This window comes from Peromyscus leucopus, chromosome 9 (genome assembly GCF_004664715.2).
Source record: "Peromyscus leucopus breed LL Stock chromosome 9, UCI_PerLeu_2.1, whole genome shotgun sequence".
In the NCBI taxonomy this organism is placed as follows: Eukaryota; Metazoa; Chordata; class Mammalia; order Rodentia; family Cricetidae; genus Peromyscus; species Peromyscus leucopus.
Genome location: NC_051070.1, coordinates 950,071 through 972,962, shown reverse-complemented (window position 1 = coordinate 972,962; position 22,892 = coordinate 950,071). Strand labels below are relative to the sequence as shown.

At 40.0% G+C, this 22,892-nt stretch overlaps 1 protein-coding gene across 5 annotated transcripts in view; it reads right to left on the bottom strand.

The window, feature by feature from the left end:
* The window catches only part of Nalcn (sodium leak channel, non-selective), a 309,764-nt gene that overhangs the window by 71,296 nt on the left and 215,576 nt on the right, over nt 1-22,892 (bottom strand). For all 5 annotated transcript variants that reach the window (XM_028868293.2, XM_028868291.2, XM_028868295.2 and 2 more), the window contains 2 exons: nt 10,583-10,719; nt 9,105-9,246 (listed from right to left, as the gene is read on the bottom strand). In XM_028868293.2, coding sequence (XP_028724126.1) covers nt 9,105-9,246; nt 10,583-10,719 — 279 coding nt within the window. The remainder of the gene's footprint in view (nt 1-9,104; nt 9,247-10,582; nt 10,720-22,892) is intronic.

Here is a 22,892-nt window from a genome sequence, read left to right as displayed (position 1 = left end):
TAAACCTCACAGATCTAAGATTAATGTCATGCTCATAATCTTAAAAACTCATGTGAATGGAAATTTTTCTTCAAATAAAATGTCAAAAGATTCATTACCACAAGCTTGATATATATTATGCCCATAAATTTCCACTTATGGATTCTATTTCCATTGTTTTCTTTAACAGAGAATTATTTGAAGTGAGTTATCAACATCAAAATATGTAGTGTTTTTTCTTTATGGAATTGATATTTTTTGTTACTTTTTTGCATACAATATATTTTGATCATATTCTTTTTTTCTACCCAAATTCCTCTCAGATCTTCTCCACCCACATAACTACACTACTCATGTTCTTTCTCTCTCAAAAGCTCCCAAAACTTTAAAACAAAACAAAATAAATAAATAAATAAATAAATAAATAAATAAATAAATAAAATGAAGGCACAAACAAACAAAAATCCACTAAGACAAAAAATACCAACACACACACACACACACACACACACACACACACACACACACACACGCATGTTGTGTTGGCCAACTACTCTGAGGCATGGGGCCCTGGAGTGTGGTTGATACACCCAGCGATACATCACTGAAGAAAACTGACTTGCCCTTTGGCAGCATATGTAACTCTGGTTAGGGGTGGGACTCTGTGTTCACTTCCCCTTGTCTGGTTTGAACTCGTGCAGATTTTTTGCTTGTGTTACTGGATTATTAATTTCACTATATTTTTGTTAAATCATGTCTTCTGTGAGGTATTTATTTGGCATGTATTTAGAATTTATGAGAAACTAAATATTCAACTTGTATGAATCATCCTCCTTTTTTGAATAAGAATGTTATTCTCCCTTAACAGAAGAGGTGGTGCCTGGTCTCACTGTAACTTGATTTACCATGGCTGGCTGATATCCACAGGATGACCACCTGTATCTGAAGAGAAACAGTGGAGGAATGGATGGGGTGGGGGGGGGAAGACATCGAGGGGAAGTGGGAGAGACTGAGAAGAGGGGAAAGAGGGGAAACTTTGGTTGTGATGTAAAAACAACAAAACAGAACAAACAAAAAGAATGTTGTTCTCTAGTCATTAAATGAAAGATTACATCAATGCCTATTATATATGCATTTCAAAAATCTCTGTATCATTATTTTTTGTGCCTTGATCTGTGCTGAGTTATTTTATGCATATTTTAAGCTTTATTTGCAAATTAATTCTCATGGGTAAGAATTACTATTTCCTTTTTAAATGAGAAATTTAAGAGTAATAAAAATTAAGTTGTTTGCCATCATGAACAATGCACAATTTACAATTGTCATTAGAACTCTGGGTGGCACAGATGGGGAGTTCAATCTTTTCAGTGAATTATGACATCTTCGTCAATGTCCTTAGAAAATAAAATGAGCTTCCTAAACTATGCTGAAAAAAGAACAATATGTCTGCTTGCTTTTTGTGAAAGATGAGGCTAGCACACCTATGACAGATTTTTACTTGTCTTAAATCTTACTGAAAACATATAAGAGCCAATATTTTTGCTTTTCTACATGTGCATCATGAATGATCAGCATAAGAACCCCGAAACACTGAAAAGGATCTTTTCTAACTAAAAAGGATGACTTTCTAACTCATTAGAGCCACCATGATCATAGCACTTACATTTTACCCTTACTGGTTCCTCAAAATCAAAGCTCCACCATGGCTTTCATTAATCAGAAGATTAATTCAAGTAATTAAGTCACTTGGGAACAGCTACTGACATATTAGGGAATGTTAGGTTCCCCTGTTGCAATGAAGAGGCCCCATGGTCACTTCACTCTTGGGTTGATTGACTGCAGAATGAAGGGACTGACATGAGAAGGAAACATCACCATGGACCCTAACTTTCTTGTTGTGAACTGTTAATTTAAGAAGTGTTATGTCTATTCATGCTGTGGAATATGTGTTTAATGATGCCAAGATGTGTTTAACTCAGTAAAGCTGTGTTACTTTGCCTGTCTAAAACACCTGATTGGTCTAATACAGAGCTGAACAGCCAATAACTAGGCAGGAAAGAGAAATAAGCAGGACTAGTGGGCAGGGAGAATAAATAGGAGGAGAAATCTAGGCTGGGAGAAGAGTGGGTAGGGAGGAGTGAGAAAAGGAGAAAGAGAGGAGGACACCAGGGGCCAGCCACCTAGCCACAAAGCCAGACATGGAGTTAAAGGAAAGAAAGATATACAGAATAAAGAGAGGTAAAAAGCCCAGAGGCAAAACGTAGTTAAAGAGAAACAGGATAATTTAAGTTAGAAAAGCTAGCTAGAAACCAGAGAGCTAGTGATTATTTGAAAGCTGGGTAGTGGGCCTCCCAAAAGAAAAAAACAAACGAACAAACAAACAAACAAAAAAAAAACTACACTTTGCGACTAAAATTTTTCTCTCTTCTTTTTATTTGATGTGTTAATAATAAATTTGTTTCTAATTGGAAAGTTTGGAAGGTCTTATTTTTTCTTTCATTTTGAAGGTATTAACAGAGCAGTAAGGAACGAGAAAGTGGGTGCATGAACATCTGATCATGAAACAAAACCATGGTCCGATGAATAGGGCTTGATGAGCATCATTTCTGCAGGGAAGGCATGGTGCAATTATTGTAATGAGGCACGCTATTGAATGGCACCCACATAAAACATAGTAATTGGATATAAGCAATTACTTAAAATTACATAGGTGGAAGGTGGTGCCTCATTTGACTAGATTTGAATTTATCATGCACCCATGAGCTGCAAATTAATATTGGAGTAAGTGTGACAGATCGTGTGTACAGCAAGAGGTTTCTCTAAAGTAAACTTTTTATGGAGTTGACATTATGGTTGGAAAGAAAAAATTCTAAAAGGTGACGAATGTAGGTGGCAGTAAGACTAAAATAGTCATGTTACAATGCATATAAAGGTGAGTTCCATTATAATGTCACATTGTGAAGCTTTGAAATGTGTCTTAGAATGTGGAAAGGGAACTTTAGGTGATAGGTCAAGAGGATCCTGCATGGGACTACCCTAGATCCTCTGCATATGTTATGGTTGTGTAGCTTGGTGTTCTTGTGGGACTACTAACAATGGGAGTGGGGAGTGTCTCAGACTCTTTCACCTGCTCTTGAGACCATTTTCCCCTTACTGGATCACCAAGTGGTGATCACCAGCCTTGATTTGAGAGCATGTCCCTAGTCTTATTGTAGCTTGTTATGCTGTGTTGGGTTGATATCCCTGGGAGGCCTGCTCTTTTCTGAAGGGGAACCAAGGAGGCGTGAATCTGGGGGAGAGAAGAGGTAGAAGGGAACAGGAAGGAGTTCAGGGAAGGGAAACTGTGTTTGGGATGTAATGTATGAGAGAAGAATAGATTTTAAAAAAGAGAGATTTGATCTTAGTTATTTCCATATTATACATTCTGAATCCTTTATAAACACCAAGCATAAAATTAAAATAATTATAACACACACACACACACACACACACAGAGCAAGAGAGTGAGAGAGAGAGAGAGAGAGGAGAGAGAGAGAGAGAGAGAGAGAGAGAGAGAGAGAGAGAGAGAGAGAGAGAGAATGGGACTCTAGGAAGTCCCATGTAAGTTGATTCTTATCTGGTGTGAAACTCTATTTTCTGTGAGTTTCATGTAAGTTGTAAAAAATGAAGATGGTAGATTTTATATCTATGTATTTTCAGTGTGTATAGCTGCTGTCTGAACTGCATTTTGAGAATGAATTAACATTATACTAAAAGATTACTTTTAATCTTTAAGCCTTCTCTGGTTTATGTTTTTCTTATGTAATTAATCTATGAAATACCTGTAAATGAGGTAAATGTTGTGAAGGACTGTTTATCTGGAAGTGAGTCATATCAATGGACATGTGCATGTCTTACAGAGCTGGGAACTAAATGACTGGAAAGTTAGTTTACTTGAATTTCATGACAGTGCTTTAATCACTCAAGCAATGGCTGAGAGTCACCAAAGATTTGGACGAATCAGTACCCACCGCCTTAGCTACAACCATATAGCAGTGATTTGCAATGCGGAGCATGAAGTACCTACCCCAGTGAAAACAAATGGAAATGTTTAATGCATTGTGTTAACTGGTGAGCCACTAATACATGCTGGGAGCTGGAGAAATGGCACAGCAGTTAAGACACTGGCTGCTCTTCCAGAAGACCCAGGTTCAATCCCCTGCACACTCATGGCAGCTCACAACCATCTGTGACTCTAGTCCCAGGGATCCAACTTCCTCTTCTGACCTCCATGAGCACTGCATGCACGTGGACCACATGCATGCAGGCAAAACACCCGTACACAAAAAATAAAAACAAAGCAATAAACAAACATATGCTAGGAAGTTTTAAACTACAGCTGTAAGGACACAGTGACTTCACATTTATATTTCATATAAACAGACGGAGACTGAGAGACAGACGTGTGACTTTGACTCTCACCATGAGTTTGGGAATTTAAACCCTCAGTCCAAGCAGCCCTAGGAGCCTAAATTTCAATTGCATTTGAACTTCACTTGCAAATAACAAGAGTGTGACCATTAGCAACAACCATGACACAAGATGTTTGGCCTAGTAACTACTGAAAGATAAGGTCTACAGGTGAAACTACACCCAAAAGAGGGGAAAAATAGGTTGATGCCAGCACAGTACATATTTTAGCAGCAGCCTTAGTTCCTTGAAGTCTGTCGTAGAAATCGTCCAGAATGTCTAAAGCCTGTATTAGCTACAAAAGGTTTTCTTTGAGAATTTCACACATGACAATGCATTTTGATCATATACACTCTCCACTCCCTGCTCTAACTCTTCTGGGTCCTCCTGCCCCTCTCTCAATTTTATGTGATCTTCTGTTTTCTTTCCTAAAACATATATAAGGTACTGAGTTCAAGTAGTGTTGTCCATATGTTTATGGTATAGGGCTGCCCACTGGAGCATGGATGACCTACTAGAGCATGGGCCATATTTCTGAGGAAAACTAACTCTTCAGATAGGGAACAACTGCCTATAGCTCCCTTTTGCCCCTCCGTGGACATATATCCAAGAAACATAAATAGATTGCATATAACCCCCAAATAAAAAATACATTTTGAAAGAATATTGGTTAGAAATTTCCTTTCTTACTAGTCGAAGACAGAAAACCATTTTCACACTGCCTCCAGAACACTCGGAGTATAATAGTCCTCAAAATGGATCTATTGAATAAAAGAGTGTGCACCCAAACACAGCAGCCACCTCTTACTCTGAGGCCAATAACTTACAAAGATGAATAAAAATGAGAAATAATGCTTTGCTTTTTATATTGTACATCTTTTTGTTTCCTTTTCATTATTATGACTAAGTGGTCAGTTAGTTACCTATAGAGGCAGGTTTAAGTTATCAGACACCTACAAGTGATTTTTGTATTTGGTGTTGTGAATACCAGCCCTGCAGTCCCTCCTTGACCACTCTGTCTGGTGTCTTTGAGATACAGCACATGGTTATGGGTTAGCATCCTGTTATCTCTCCCCCGCCCACCTCCTGGAGATACACTTGTAAATAGTTTTATTTTTAGAGCTGCCAAGCTATTATTTGGGAGAATTATTTCAAAAGATCAACATCCTGAAAGACCAAAGCAGCTTGTTCCCCACATCCTCTGCCTTTATTTATTTAGTTTTTGAGTGCGTAAATGCTCACTCTGAAAATTATAGATCAGGTCGAGTAACTTGCTACATACAGAGTTACTAGAACAAATCATATGACAGTCTATAATCATAGAGAAAATTGCCGAAATGCTGCATGGGAATCAACAAGGTTTTATGAAGAGGAAATCTTCAAGAAGACTTTAATTCATTCCATGAAAATGTAAGATACAGGGTAGGTAGACAACGGGGGTAGCTTTCTGTAGGGCCCTATTTGCCAGAGGCCCCATTCTATGCTTTTTAACTGTGCTGGAAGGAGGACTCAGGAGAGTCCGTCTAGTGCATGGCTAGTATCCACAATGGTCAAAAGAAGGCATTGGATCTGGAATTCCAGATAGTTTGAGGTACTGTGTAGGTACTGGGAACTGAACTGGAGGCCTCTGAAGGAGAAACAAGTGCTCTAAATAACCGAGCTGTCTCTCTAGTTCCTACAGTAGCTTTAACCTCTTTGTTTGTGTTTCTTCACAGTGTTGTCAGCTTCTAAAGTTCACATCTTGCTTTCTTTTGGATTCTCACATCTACGGAAATGGCAGACAAACAAATAGCAGGTGCTCCACACATTTTTGTAGAATTATTGAACAAATGCTGAAGACTTATGGAAATGGAAAGGATAAACAATACATAAAATTAATATTTATCATTTTTACTCTCATTTTGTACTTGAGTTATAGCTTTTGGGGCTCTGCAAGGCTCACTTATGTTTCTAGATCATGGGCAGATTCTGACCCAGGAAGTAGCATGCTACCTGAGAGCATGGCGGACACATCAAGGTGACACAGATTGCAGATTAGTGATCAAGGATTTGGACTGAGGGTTCATTGTCTCAGTCTGAGTGAACCGGTTCTATCACTGGGCTACTAGGAAGTCAAGTTCCCACCTTGTGTTGTTAGGAAGCACTCTGCATAATAAGCCCTAGACTTTCATTTCAATAATGTGGAGAAACATATGAGTAGACACTTGCATGATTAAAATATCAACACTAAACCACCTTTCCTTCCCTTTCTGTTTCCTGGAAGTCCTCACCATGGAGACTCACTCACATGGGAGTTTCTATGTCTCATATTGCCCTGGCCAAAGACTCTCAGAGATGAGAAATTCTAAGTGTTTACAAACAGCTCCAGAAAAAGGTGGAAGCTGATGCTGCAAACAAAGGATTTAGAAAGGAAGAAGTCTAACTTTCTATCATTGAAATAAAGCCAAAGGCTGAATGCTGGTTGCATGGTATCCAGATCTTTTGTCAACTTGACACAAACCTAGACACACCTGGGAAGAAGGAACTTTAGCTGAGGAGTTGCTCCTATCAAATTGGCCTGTGAGCATGTCTGTGAGTTATTTTATTGATTACTAATTGATGTAGAAGTGTCCAGCCCACCATGGGCAGTGCCACCCTTGGGCAGGTGGGCCTGGACAGTATAAGAAAGCTACCCAGAGGGAGCAAGCCAGTAAGCAGTGTTCTTCCCTGGTTTCTGCTTCAAGCTCCTGCCTCAATTTCCTGCCTGACTTCTCTCTATATATTATAGCCTATAATATGAAATAAGTCCCTTACTCCCCATATTGTTTTTGGTGACGGTGTTTACCACAGCAACAGAAAGCTAACTAGTACGCATGGCAATATAGGTAGCTCTCTCTCCTAGGATCAGCTGATGAGACCTGGAGGCAGATGTGCATTCCACCTCCCAATCTGAGCTTTTGCCCAGGTGAGAATAAATGCCATGAGAGAAGCACAACACCTTTCCAACTACAGTTCAGTGGCATAAGGTCCACCAGGCAGATATGAGACTAAGAGAGACACACTGTCATCTATGATGGTCTTTGTTTAACAGACAGGATGGGTTTCAATCAGCTCCATAGGCTGGGGACTAGCTACCACCTTCAAAGTCCTGCAGCTTCTCCAAGCTAAACAACATGGATGGCACCTGGGGTGCAACATCTTTCTGCTAAGCTAGAAAGAAGCCACACTCAAAAAAAGGCTATGAAGAGAATGAGAAGCGTCATTTTCAGCCCTATTGATCTAAAGCAATAGATGGTGGAGGGCTCAGGTGCATCGAGGTTCACCTCTGCCAACCTCTCTCCCACCCAGGCCACACCTACCAAGCATTTTCTTTCCTCATCAAGTGATGAATAGTCTATCCAGGAATTGTGAGAAATTCATGTTCTCTTTTAAGGAAGTTGCTGATTTGCAGTTTTCTGTGGGTCATTGTTCCTAATGATTAGAAAATGTGTCCTGGTTTTACCACACTGAGCACTTTGGGGACATCATCTTTTTGGTCTTTATCCTGGCAGCAGGTGGTCACAACCACAGCAGCCAGGGTGTACAGAAGGCCACTTCACCTCTGGCTTATAGTCAGGTTTGGAAACATAATGAGACAAATCTAATACACAAAGACAATGCCAATCTGCTTTCTAGTATGCAAAATGAGACCAGACTGGCCTGGGCCATGTTGTCCTCTCTCCACAGGTCTTTGCCCACTTTCTCTTAACCTGTTTATGGTAGTGACTTGGAAGTATAGACACCACAAGCTCTCAGTTCAAATGAACAAAATCATGACCAAACTAAAAGTTTAAAGTACCATACACATGGCATGATTTTCACTACATAAGTGAAAGCCACAAATGGTATCATCTGAAGTCAAATTTGTGACTTTCACTTATCATCAGGAAGACCAAACTGGGGTGGGGGAGGAAATCATTACTTCATAGGACAAAAGTAGAGACAATAATTGAGAGGCAAGAAGGCAGTCCTAACATGGATATGTCTTCCTTGAGCAAGTCATAGGTTGACATATCCCTGTGCAAGAGTCTTGTTCTGCAAACATCCCCCTCCCCAGTTTGGGCAATTCTGGTGAGAAAAGACAGAGAAGGTACAAACTGGTAAAGTTTCTGAATGCCAAGAATGTAGATAATATCTCAAGGCTTCTCCAGAGATAATGAAATCCAACCAGCCTGACACAAACCTAATTATTTTCTGACAAAAATAAATGAAAAAGAAGATATTGGCACCAGAGTGTTCTCTACAATTCTGGGTTCTATAAGAATGAGGAATGAGATCTGCAGATGATGAAAAGAAAATAAATGAGTGAAAATTCTTTAAAAAGAAGAGATGCCCTGTAAAGGCAATAGTCACTTTCATAACCTAGGCTAGGGCAAGATGACTAAGCAAGAGACACAATACATTCAGCTCTGTAAGGATGAACAGGACAGCCTGAGCACTACAGAAAGCCGGCATTCCATTAAAAAAATATAATAGAAGTACATATTGTATCGCAAACAATATATATGTATATACGCATATATACAAATATCTTTATATTATTTGCAAATAAAACTGTTTTCTTCAAACCTAGGAATCCAGCACCCTAAATATTTGTCCCATGTTTTTCTCTAATGCATGTTTTACAGAAGTTTGGTAACAGAGACAACAATTCTTACTTTTTGATCAATGTATTTGTTGTCTTCAGCTGTGGGCCGCTTGGGATTATCAGATGATGAGGAAGAAGTAGAAGGGAGGATTCTGAAGAGACAGCAGGTGTCCTGTTGCTGGCGGTCAATGAACTGCTTCATGAAGCTTTCCCTTTGTAAATGAAGTACACACATCATGTGTTATTCAGGAAATGGAGCCAGAGGTGGTATTTCACAGAGACCATGAAGCAGTGCAGAAGATCACAAAAAACAAGATGTATCATACCAAGGGAGGTGGTTAGATTTAATTATCAAAATATTTAACTTAGAGAAAGCTTCCCGAATCCTTGAAAACTCCTGCTTAAAAGTATAATGTCCCTGAAATAGCTTAAAAGCAAGGGTATCCAATAATTGATGGTGTGACTTGAATCCTACTATGGTAATGAGATACTTTATCTTTCTCCTAAGACTTGAAAGAATTAATTCATCTTTACAAACTTCTATTCATTATAAAGTCCTTGAGAGATAATTTTACATTTAAAGACTCAAAAGGAAAAGACTTCATCTGATCTCCAAAAGTTGGTGAAAAAAAATTAAATAACATCAATGCAAGTAAGCAAAGTCAATTAACTTTAAAAAAGATTAGAAACACAAATACATCGCATACTACATAAAGACACTTGGTCACCAATAGGCTGGATGCAAATGGTAGTTCCATAAGATTGCATTATACCACTCAATGGTGTAATAACCACCATAATTTGCATCAATATATCTTCTGATGTTGACAGAATGGTGAAAACGTGTAAAGAGTCATTGCTCAGAACATATGTCAGTCATTAAGTGACCGGATGGTCTTTTTTCATTTGCATTTAAAGTGTTTGGCATAATTTCATACTTCCATAATCCCTCACCAAGACATTTAAAGATAAATAAATAGAAAGTTTTACATGATTCTGATTGTTTTGGAGCTATCCATTGGAAGACTAGCATTTAATTATTAGAAGCAGGTTCTTCAAAGCACCTCTGCATGCATTTGTTTAGTAGGAAGGCGAAGCTGGTACAGACTGAATCAGTTGGGTATAAATGTTATGCTTCTTTTAACCAGTAGGAGGCAGATTACACTGTGACCAGACTGCTATCCACACAAAGGCTGGTGTCACACAGACACCTCTCATCCGGCGTTTGCCGGATGAAGGCAAAGTGCTTGGACCCCAGTCCACCCTCTTACACACTCTGAGCAATGTTCATCCTGTCTATACCTGTAATCATTGAGGAGTACCTAGAAGGAGGCAGGGACGGAAGCTTGTGCCTCACCTGCCTCTCCTCTTAAGAGATTGCACACAAGACGCAGGCTTTGTATGACAAAGGCAGGGAGGAGAGCAGGAGACAACAAATTCAAACACAACCCCAAACCCACCACACGCCAGCCTGAAAGAAGGACTGAGGTAGGCTTCTGAAGGTAAGCCATGTAGTCGAAATACGTAATCAAAGAAACAATTCAATACCTGATCTTAGGAACTGTAAAATCTGAAGGAAGTTTTGAGATTTTCACCATTTGTGGTCTGTTTGGGAATTTTTCAAAGATTCTCAAGCGCAAAGGGAGTTTTTCTTTGGTGTCCGCATTTGCTTCGCTTTGCTTTAACTAAAGGGTGTGGGAGGGAGAGAAAAGAGAATTCCATTGAAATGAGCAGTTCAGACTTGAGAGAATAACATGTAATTACATATACAACCGGTAGATGGCAGCAAAGTCCCACCAACACAACACAATAATCCCTCAGATTGTTCTCTGCATCAGGGAAATGACAAGTTAACACCAAATTAAACCAGTCTAATAGATAGATAGATAGATAGATAGATAGATAGATAGATAGATAGATAGATAGATAGATAGGTAGATAGATAGATGATAGATAGATAGGTAGGTAGGTAGATAGATAGATAGATAAATAAATACACAAACAAACAGAAAACAAAAAACAAAAAAACCCCAGAAGGCTTTGTTATTGTGCTCCCAAACATAAATCTCCTTTTATCCCACACCATACATTACCTTTTGCTTTTTACTTCTGATTAAACATTCAATTTATTTTATATGCAGACATGGTAGAAGTAGTATGAACTTGCAAGTAAGCTAAAGTTTGTGTGGAGCCAGTACAGAACTACAAACAAAATTTTGGCTAGAATTCAATCCATGCTTTCTTATCCTTTCCCTCTCTTTCCAATGCTAGTTTATCTTGTGAATTCTCCTCACTTCTCTTGGCTTCTTAAGAAGACCATTCTGAATTGCAGTTAATCTCTCAATATCTTCTCTGATTTCTGTCCCTCTCCAAACTGTAAAATTGGTCCTACCAATTCACAAATGAGATAAGAGGGCATCAAAGCTATTTGCTTATGGCCCCCTTTTGAAATGTCTTTTTACTTTAGAATGACAAAGTTTTGATCAGGATTGTGGAAATTAGCAGTAGAAGTCAAGAGAGCTGTGATAAACAGAAAGGATGGGCAGGGTACCTCTTACAGAGATGTGAATTGGTCAGAAGGAACAGAAATGCTGCATTTGGACACTAGGCTTCAGTTCCAATGATAGATGGCTCAGCTTCCATCTGATCTGGAGTGAATAGCAAGGTCTTGGGTCCTCATTTCTAGTTTTCTCACCTTTCGCTGTATATGATTATTTCATTTTAATTTTGTAAAATATGTATTACCTTAACTACGCAGACATGTATTAGATTTTGTGAATAGCCTTTGATCTGAGGTGGAAATCTTATTCAGGGAGAGGGCTACTGCTGTTTGCTGTCCTTCAGTGTGGTGATGTATGCAGAAAACATTCATATAACATGGTGGCTTTTTGATAATGTTGAAGATGTTAAGGCCATAGTACCCAGGGCCACAAAATAAAAAGCACAGGCATTTCCATGTCATGAGAGTAATACGAAAAATGAAGGCTTATGAAAAAGTAACTGATTTCTAACTGGTTACTGATATAGAACTGGTGAAAATTTGCCAGTGTAAGTTGGGTCCACAGAGAAAGAAAAAGCTGCTGACTTATTAAGGCAGACCAGACAGCAGGGCGGTCAGTGATAGCATACCAACGCCTGGTAAGATTGATGGCACTGAGAGGCGCTTGCTCAGTTGCATTTGCTGACTCATTTGTTTAGATTCTCCTGCTGTCACTTGTAGAACCAATCCCATGAGCCAGATTTTATGAAAAACACTGGGGCTATACAAACAAAAGGGGGTCTGCCTTTCCCCTCACCCAGCCCACATCATAACCCATAACCCAAATAGCTAAATAAACAGTTATCCATAAAAGATAACGGTTACCCTGGAAGAGAAAAGACCAGAGTGCTTGGGAACACAAAGCAAGAGTGAAGACAGAAATAAGCAAAATAAGTCAAGGTATAATTTCCCAAACTCTGATAGTCATTTTAGGTAGGAGCATGACTGTGCGTGACTAAGTTGGCTGCCAAGGAGGGTCTGAATTGTATATTATGCTAGTAAGAGACACCAAGGCAAAGGTTACGTTGGTCAGAACATCTCACCAAAATGAAAATTCTAAGACCTTCCCTAAAACCCTCTTCGTCTGCCAGCTCCTTCCGTCCTCACCAGAACCTCCCTGACTGGGCTTTTACTCCCAAGTCAGCCCCTGGTCATACATTTCTCCATTCCACGGTTACAGAAATCTCAATTTTTGCCTTAAAACCTTTCTGTTGTTACTCTTATACTTTTAAAGCAAAGATGATCAAAGCCTTACATTTGGACTCAGAGTCTTACTTCCCTCCTGTCCTACCTCTGTAGTTTTAGTTTACTCGATGTTCTCATTGTATCCTCTTTTAGACCCCATGAATTTACAACCCTTCATTCCTTCGGGGCCTTCTGCTGGTCCCCTTTCCCTCTTTCTTTCTTGAACTTCACTGTGGTGGTATTGTGTTCCCCAAAATATTGTGCACCCTAATAAACTTATCTGGGGTCAGAGACAGAACAGCCACTAGATACAAGTGGCACTCAAACTTTTAATCCTAGCATTCCAGAGGCAGAAATCCATCTGGGATCTCTGTGAGTTCAAAGTCACATTGGAAAGAGCCAGGCATGGTGACACACGCCTTTAATCCCAGAAAGCAAGCCTTTAATCCCAGGGAGTGATGGTAGAAGGCAGAAAGACATATAAGGCGTGAGGACCAGAAACTAGAAGCATTTGGCTGGTTAAGCTTTTAGGTTTTGAGCAGCACAGTTCAGCTGAGAGCCATTCGGATATGAGGACACAGAAGCTTCCAGTCTGAGGAAACAAGACCAGATGAGAAGTTGGCCAGGTGAGGTTAGCTGTGGCTTGTTCTGTCTCTCTGATCTTCCAGTGTTCACCCCAGTACCTGGCTCCAGGATTGTTTTTTATTAATAAGACCTTCTAAGATTCATTCTACACTTCACGAAATTCTACTTGATTTCAGGATTTTAGTTCCTCAGGTAGTTCTTCAGAGAATCTTTCTCTGACCACCACATTCTGCCCCTTAGGAGATCATAGCGTGTAGGGCTCGGCCACAGAATGATGCTGTTTACGTGTGTCAAAACAGTGAGAAATTTTCAGTTTCTTCAGGTTCATTCTAACACACATTTTTAGCAGTTCTCTAGGCTGCTATAGCAGTTATCAAAAGATTTGTAACTCCATGAATCAGAAGCTACCAACTCCCAGTATCAATGAATTAATTTCCCAATTGAGGAAATTCCTCTGAGGGCTCCAGGGAAAGTTCACCTTCACTATTTCCTAACTTCCTACAATTCTCTGCAGGCTTGTGGCTCATTCCTCCACCTCTATTTCCAGTGCCACATGTTTTCTTCCCAGTGCCTGTCCCTGAACCTCCCTCCTGTTTCTCTAATAAGGAAAGCAGACATCAGATTCAGGACTCACTCTCATCCAGAATGACTGTTTTCTTCTGCAAAGGCCCAATTTCCAAGTCAAGTCTCTTTCTGAAGCTCAGTTTTGGGAGATACTTAGACCCATCATACATAGCATCATTTCAAATAGTTTTGTCTCACATAAGCCTGGCAAGGTCTTTTTCCAAAAGAACGAGGCCCAGAGGGCTGGGAAGCTGGTGGTGTTTCTTTCCTCACATTCATCCTGTCTGGGTCCTGGCATAGTGGTTAACGTGAAGTCAGCTAAGAAAATAGCCACTGAATAAATGGCACTAAGTGGGTGACAGAGAAACTCTCACATACAACGTAGAAGAAAAAGAAAGCCTGGTAGGGCAGGCAGAGATGTAGATGGTATCTATTTGTTAATTGTGCGGGGTAACTTTTCTGGTGTAGTGTGTAGGAACTTTCTATTGAATAAATAATTGATATATAATAATATAATAATATAATAAATAATAAATAATTGAATAAAGTTAGACTCTTGTGGCATTTAACTGGTCATGATGTTTGTAACTGACAAGCTGATAAATGGATCATGTTTAGGTTGACACATTTTTGTCAGCAGCATGATGGGGATATGTCAAACTATAACTAATCATTCTCTAGGACACAGTGATCAGTACAGTAGGCTAATAATATTTTTAAAAATCTTGCTTCCATGTTTTAAAAATGAATCTTATGGAATTCTAACTTGCATTAGGGATATTACTATTCCCAAGAGCATTTAAGCTCCTTAGGGGCTAGATTCCACTTTTAAATTTCCTTTTCATAGCACCCACCCAGAGAGTGAAAATAGAATATGGTTGGAAATAAATTAAAGCTCAACAGGAATTGGTCATTGAGCTACAAAACTACAAAGAGCAGTGGCAAAGCTCCTGTGAATGACTCAACATTCTCCCTGGTCTTGCAAAGCTTCCTCTTGAATGGTGAGAACCAAGGCTGCTCAGACATGCAGCCAGGTCTGGAGAAGAGAGCAAGGGTGGGGGGGGGTGGCTGCTTGCACAGGTGCTGTGAAATTGCCTCCTATGAGCAGGAACAGCACCTTTCCAGAAATTCCATGAGCCCCCTCTTTTCCTGTGCACCTCCATGAGCCTGTATACTACAGGAGCATGTATGCTACAGCCATGCCCTCATGTCTACGGCAATGGCATTTGTGAGTCCTGCCTGTAAACCACCCAAACGCCCATCAATAGACTAGAAAAACAAACCTTATCTATTTAAACACTTGAAATGAATGAGACACAGCCTAATATAAAATGTGGTTAAATTTTATAGTGCAGTATTGATGGCAAGAAGCCAGACATAACAAAAGAGGATATATTGGGAGACAAGGTCAGCAAATAGACAACAATATTCTATATTGCTAATTTTCAGTGAGGTCAATGTTCTAGGGGCAAGTAGAAAACAATGGCCAGATAGTTGTAAGGTCAAATGGTTTCCAAGGTACAGTTGTCTTGATCTGTTCAGTTTGGGTGCATTATTTTTGGAAAACATCAGCAAATGTCCTCATCCTATGTTTATTTCAGTTCAATGAAAAGCTTAAAAGTAGACAGATGATACATTTGAACAAAATCATGTAACTTCTATTTCATCGCTATTACAACCTGACCATTCTGACTTCCCTAATCCACAAGCTTGACCAAGACACAAACACAAAGAACAAGATGGGAAGTGGAGCCAAGCTGGGGGCGGGGTGTGCTGGTGGTAGAGTGTGCTGGGGGCGGGGTGTGCTGGGGGCGGGGTGTGCTGGTGGTGGGGTGTGCTGAGGGTGGGGTTGCTGGGGCGGGTAGTGCTGGGGGCGGGGTGTGCTGGTGGCGGGGTGTGCTGAGGGCGGGGTGTGCTGGGGGCGGGGTGTGTTGGGGGCGGGGTGTGCTGGGGGCGGGGAGTGCTGGGGGCGGGGTGTGCTGGGGCGGGGTGTGCTGGGGGCGGGGTGTGTTGGGGGCGGGGAGTGCTGGGGGCGGGGTGTGTTGGGGGTGGGATATGCTGGGGGTCAGGAAGATCAAGGTCATCAGATCAGATAAAAGTACTTTATGATACTTTGAAACCTCTCACAAAGTTAATTAACATTCTGTAAAATGATATTCTACCTCTTATCCTAACTTTTCATTCTTTCTTGTCCACACACATTTTCTAAAAACAGGTACACTTTGATGTAGATGAATGACTAATATCAGTAAAAGGACTAAATATGAATTTAAGATTGTTAAACTATCCTCTCTCCAATGCAAGGTTTTTAAAAATAAAGTAATTATAATTGTAAATGATTGATAAAATTTAAAATATCTGAAGCCTTGAGGGGAAGACACAGTGCAGAGGACTCTGAGACTTTCCTCTTCATGTTGAAAAACCTAATGTAAAGAATGGCACTCCGGAAGGAGTTGATAATGGTTTCCACTGAGCGAGAAGTCTGCCTGCAGTCCACAGAGCATATGACTGCTTTGTGACAGGCTCACACAGCAAAGGAGAAGAAAGTGCATTTGCAAAAGAGAAATTACAACCAAAGAAAGAAAAAAGTTTCAAACCTTGAGCTTTAAAAAAAATATAAATCTAAGCTTTCGCTCTTCCACAGCTCGGCATCTGTTAAGCTGAGATATCATTGCACACGTTGGGTGGTTGAGAGTCTCTGCTTTCCCAGCCCTCTCAAGAGAGTTCGGGCATAATTGTGCTGCATGACACATACCCTGTCTGCCTCATTGCTCCCATCTCCCTGTTTCAGCCTGTGCTTTCTTCTGCCCAGGGAGTCAGACACTACCCCGCCACATCCCGTTTCAGAACGCCATGACAAATGACTGAGCGGGAGGAGCACATTCATGTTGGTTGTAATTTTTTGGTGTGATTTTTCTAAAAGAAAATAATTTAGAAAATACCTAGACTTGTGAAATATTCTTATTTTTCAAATCAAATCCTTGCTGGATGAAGGGGGTTGTGCACAGATATGTGAGTTAGTACAACTGAAAAGTGGCCATTAGCTGTTCAGAATATGAAAAATCGTCACACTGTGTTCACACAGGAATCCCTCCTCTAAGTTATGGAATTAAAGTACGGCTGGATTCTCCATGCATCTTTACCTGGTGGTGGTGTCTGGCTTTTTTGCATCTACACTGACAGCAATTCGGAATGCAGGATCTTTGTGAACTACACATCATCATTTTTCAAGGGGGCTTCTCTAACTAATTTGTTTGCACAAATTTTACAACCCAAACGAAATGGCTTCTGGATTAAAACAGATGGTTTAGGTGGGGTAAAGAGCAAACATGTTGGCTTTTAATAATGTGTGTAACCATAAATACTTGATGTAAAGTGTGAGGACTACCTTGCTTTCCCTGCTCTGTGAAGTAAGGAGCACCTACAGGGAGGAGCTTTTATTTTTACACAGGCAAGGGGCAATGAATTCATACACACAAAGGGCAATGAATTCATACACACAAAGGGCAATGAATTCATACACACAAAGTGGCAATACTGTACATGTCACAAATGTTTACTTAAAATATTTTCTGCTAATTTCCTTCCTTTTACAAAATCTTTAGCAAGTTCAATACTCCCAAAGTCAAATGGATTTTTATTACCTTGGTGCATAAATTCAAGCCATCCATATTAAATTGGAAGGTTCATTTCTCAGTTGGTCTATGGCTACATTTCTATATGATAGCTGTTACCTAAGAACATTCATAATAATTTTAAAATACAGATGAATTAATTGTATGATATGTATTTAAATTAATATTGTTTTTATTTTTATTTATATGTATGTGGTGTGTGTGTGTGTGTGTGTGTGTGTGTGTGTGTGTGAGCACTTATGCATGTGGTTATTCTCAAAGACCAGAAGGTGACATCAGATTCCTTGGAGCTGGAGTTACAGGTGTTTCTCAGTCACAAGGGTGCTGGGAGCTGAACTAAGGGTCTCCTACAAGAGTAGCAAGTGCTCTTAACTGCAGAGCCATCTCTGCAGCTTGTTTATATGAAAGCCAACACCCCAAAATCCTCACAGTAATTTCATAATGTGAACTAATTAGTTGAATTAGTGATTGTTTGCTTTTCTGTCTCCCTAGAGGTTCTGCTCTGTTGCCCATGCATCCATATGGTGGGCCTGGCAAGGCGGTGGGGAAGAGCTGGGTCACCAGGGACTGCAGTGTGGTTTTGCACTTGCGGATTTAAGAGCTCAGCAGAGCACTTAGGAAGGACAGTGGCATTAATATTACCTCATGACATGTCTGAAATGTTTACTTTCATGCTCTTTACACTGAACTTCATATCTTACAAGCTTTAAATGTCTTTCAGAAGGTGTGAAAAATATTTCTAGCAGCTTTTACTGGTTGGTAAGAGGAAAAAGGAACTTTAAGAGTAGACTGCCTTGTTGAACTGACCACATGAATTGTTCTTAGATTATCATTCATTAAAAACCCATTTATGCAACTAGTTAACTGTTAGAGAATTGCTGATAAGTCAAGATTGCTTTTGTCTGCTTTTTTCTTAGAAATCTCAACACCTCCATTTTACATTAGATTTCTTTTGTGTTAGTCAACTGAGACATAGTTGTTTCCATTTAGGAACTGACTGAGTCATAGAAATATACTCATTATGATAAAAATGCACTGTTTTCCTCTACTTCAGATGAAATCACATTAGAATTTCATGTAATCTAGATACTTGGTAAGAGGGGAGAGCCAAGGTAAAGTCTTTATATGTATACTACACACACACAACCACACACACAATCACATACACATGCATGCACACAAACACAGCATATGTTAAAGTGTTTGTACAATTGCCATCTCATTTTTTGATATAAAATATATAGCATAGTTTTTTGTCAACTTGATACAACCCCAGACACACTCACACACCTTGGAAGAAGGAATCTGAACTGAGGAGTTGCCTTTGTTCGACTGACCTGTGGGCATGTTTGTGGGGACATTTTAAAAATTGTGTAAGTTAAAATTGGTGTAGAAGGCCCCATTCCACTGTGTGGAGTACCATGTCTGGGTTGTATCAGAATGGCAGCTGAGCAGGCCAGAGAAAGCAAGCCAATAGGCAGCATTCCTCTCTGTTTTTTGCTTTGACTTCCTGCCTTGTCTTCCTTCAATGGTCGACTGTAACCTCTAAGATGAAATAGACCCTTTCTTCTTTGAGTTGGTTTTGGTTGTGTTTATGCAGCAGCAGCAGGGACATTAACTAGGTCACACAGGCAATAGCATATCTTAGTAAATGGTGAAAGATGAAGATGTGGAATTGAGCTTCAGTTCAGTTTTTAAACTCTTAGGCATTTTGGATTTCAGTGCTCTCAAATGAAAAATGAGGATTATCATTCTTTTATATAAATGCCAGATATTTAAGTGAGACAGCCTATTTATTGCTTGTAATCTGAATCACTCTGGAAATGTACTATAGAAACCAAGCTATCACTGTGCCAAGTAGTTGTGGACTTTACCAGAAGTTGAATTCATCTGAAAGGGGGCCGTATAAAGAAGACTGAATGTGTGCTCTCCTACTCTCTCCCATGTCCTCCTCTCTGTCCCATTTCTTCCTCTTTGCTGAGGTGAATGATTTCTTTTTTAAGATTCCTAATTGTAAACATGAAATCAAAGATGGAAATAAAAAACACTTTTTTCCTGATCATGTCTCCTTTACTGTTCTAACCACGCCAAACTGACTTCTTTGAGAAGAAGCTGTCTGCTTTGCTCTGCACTCTGATCTCACCATAACCCTCAGGAGGGTTCCTCCAGGCTCTTTCTTTGTGGTTAACTTCAGGGGTCACATGATTATGAAGTAGAGACACCCAAATGAAGCTCCCTAAGCACACTCACTGGCTTTTGTCTTAGTCTTCCTTTAAATCCCTCCTTCAGGAGCTCGCACCCCCCACCCCACCCCCAAATCAAAAGAAACAACATTGTGCTTCTCTGGTCCTTAAAGTAATTCTGGGACTGACACTTATATGCAGAAGTGCCAGTCCTCTGAGCATGACCTTGAATGTCCTCCAATGCCGCACCCTCTGTGCCCCAACCTTGTTGGCTATATCTTCCGTTGTTGCACTTGTTTCTCGAAACCCCGAGACCACCAAGGAGCCAGTTTCTAGTGCAAGCACATAAGGGTCCTTTTACTGTCAGGTTCAACCTGGGCCACGACCAGACAGATGGAGGGAAGTGCAGCAGCAGCGGCAGACCCGGGGGTAGAGGGTTTTATAGGGAAAAACTGCAAGCCAGGGATCACATGCTTTGGCAATTCGGGACTGGGTAGAAGGAGTATGGGGCAAAGTGATTTTTCGAAACTATTGGTCTAGACTTCTGGTGGGAAACCACATTTGAAACTATTGGGTTGTACTTTTGGTGGGGAACCACAACTTGCTCAGCAGGATTATCTGGGTATCTTCAAGGGCCATAAACCTCAGACAGAATGTCTGCAGGAGCATACTGCTCCGAATCTGTTGAGTTGTCAAGGCACATTCCTGAAGTCCTTCCTGTAACTGAGTACAGCAGGTGGTCTAAGATGGTCGCCCTACCCTAACATAGGTTCTGTATTGCTTCCATACCATTCAGTTCTGTCCGTGTGACTTCATAGGATGTCACTTGCTCACAGCAGCTATTCCTTCCTTAATGTAAGTCTCAAAATTCCTTCCTAAACCATCTGCTACAGGAATATTCCTCAGAGAAGCAATTAATTGGGAGGTTGGGCAGTAAACATGGGGGCTGGATATCGCCCTCAGCACTTTGCATGCTAATATTATTTAATCCTTACAGTAGCTCCCAGGAGTAGGATTCACAACCAGTGCTATTGTCATATCATTCTGTGGGTGAGGGCACAGGTCCAAGGAGATCAAATCAGTTCTGCTGAGTCACCCACAAATCTTCTGATTTCTGAACACGAACTTCCCCAAACTATCTTGCTCCCTCCAAATCTTGTTTCTACATAACAGACAGACTGCTGTTTCTGCTATTCCATGCCTGACAGTCTCTTTATATAGAATTCTCCTTTCTACTTTACTAACAAAATTAATCATTTCTGACATTTCTTCAAGCTTGTGAAGTCTAATCTGAATTGGGCACATCTTAAATTCCATCTTGCTGGCCTGGGCTCTGCACTATACCTTTCTAATCATGCACACTTTTCTCCTATTGAGATAATAACTTTTTAATGAGTGAAGAACTATTTGCGGCCCATGGCTTCACATTAGCCTATCATGCTGAAGGGGAGAAGAACATAATGGTGATGGGATGAGCAGAGAATGAAACAGCAGTGATGACCATGAACTGGCTGAGGTGGGCCATTGTGCTATTTCTCATCACTTTGTTACTCTTCCCTGGATTTCCTTATAATGGAAAATCAATTATACTGACCTATGCCATCAATCTCTCTAAAAGTTCGGAAGAAAAAAGGCAAATCATTGGATTTTCTTCAAGAAACAAGAAACAAAGCATTGGCTCTCAATAGAGTATGTGTTCCTACTGTTTAAGACTAAAAATGCATTAAAATAAGCTAAACAGGACCTATATACAAAATAAATCTCCTTATATGAAGCTTTATATGCTATCATTGAACAAGGTAACATTATTTTGACTTTGACATGTCATGTTATATTATTTACCATAGAAAATTCTTACTCTATTTTTGAAAGTCCACTATATTTTTGAAATGATTATTTTAATTTTTTTTAATTTTTATTTTTTGTTTTTTTTGAGACAGGGTTTCTCTGTGTAGCTTTGTGCCTTTCCTGGATCTCACTCTGTAGCCCAGGATGGCCTCGAACTCACAAAGACCTGCCTGCCGTTGCCTCCTGAGTGCTGGGATTAAAGGCATGTGCCACCACCACCCAGCTTGAAATGATTTTTAAACTTATTTAACAATTGCAAAAAGCACAAAACATTTCTGTATGTCCTTGATCCATATTCTTCTTAAACTTGCATCTTATGTAACCATGGAACATTTCCCAAATCCAGAAGTTAGCCTTAGTTGTGTACCCCTAATTACAGTGAAGGGATTATTTGGAATTGCCATGCTTTTGCACAAAGGCCTCTTTCTTGTTCTAGAATTCCATCTATGACACAGCACTCTCTTCCATGGCCATGTCTTTTGTTCTCCTCACTGCTGTATCAATTACTCCATTTTTCCCTGTGTTATTGATGTTGATGGCCTTGAAGATAACCACTTGGGTAGTTTTCTAATTACCTCTTAATTTCAGGATGTCTGATGTTTCTCATGGCAATGCTGATGTTTTGAAAGTTTTTGGCAGAATGCTATGGAAATGTTATACCATTTTTACCACACTTGGAGGAATATGAAACCAACATGCCTTACTATAGATGGTATAAACTGCTGTCACCTGGGTAAGCTGATGTCAGCTAGCTTCATTCACACTGTAAGGTTACATTAACTAAGTGCCAGTTACTAACTCCAGCTGTCCCTTGGAATAGATCAATTTAGCTTTGTGTTTTTGAAGGTAGGGACAGCATAGAATTTGCAGACACTTGTGAAGATTGCTGTAATAATTTAAAAATATGTCTGAGTGGTGTTTCTTTTAGGTCATGCAAATATGGCTTCTCAGAGTTTTTGCTCTGATTTTTGCACCCACCAGCCGAGCAGGTCTTGCCTGTAGCAACAGCTGGAGTATCCTCCTGGGGACTTCTGCTTCTTGTTTGGTTATTTCTGTTTCTCCACACTTCTGAGAAAAAAGAAGGCCATCTCTTCCATTTATTTATTTAGTTATAGACTTGTAGCTTTTTCATTCTTTCAGTGTTTTTGAAACTGGGTCTAACTATGAACATGAACTCTTAGGTCAATCCTTAGGGGATAAATCAGTATGAGTCTATTTATTTTAATGCTCAAAGCACTCATCCTTCTGGCACTGGCAGGGTGTGTGTGACCCTTCAGAAGTATTATCTACTCTTCATACATATTTTCTTACCCACATTC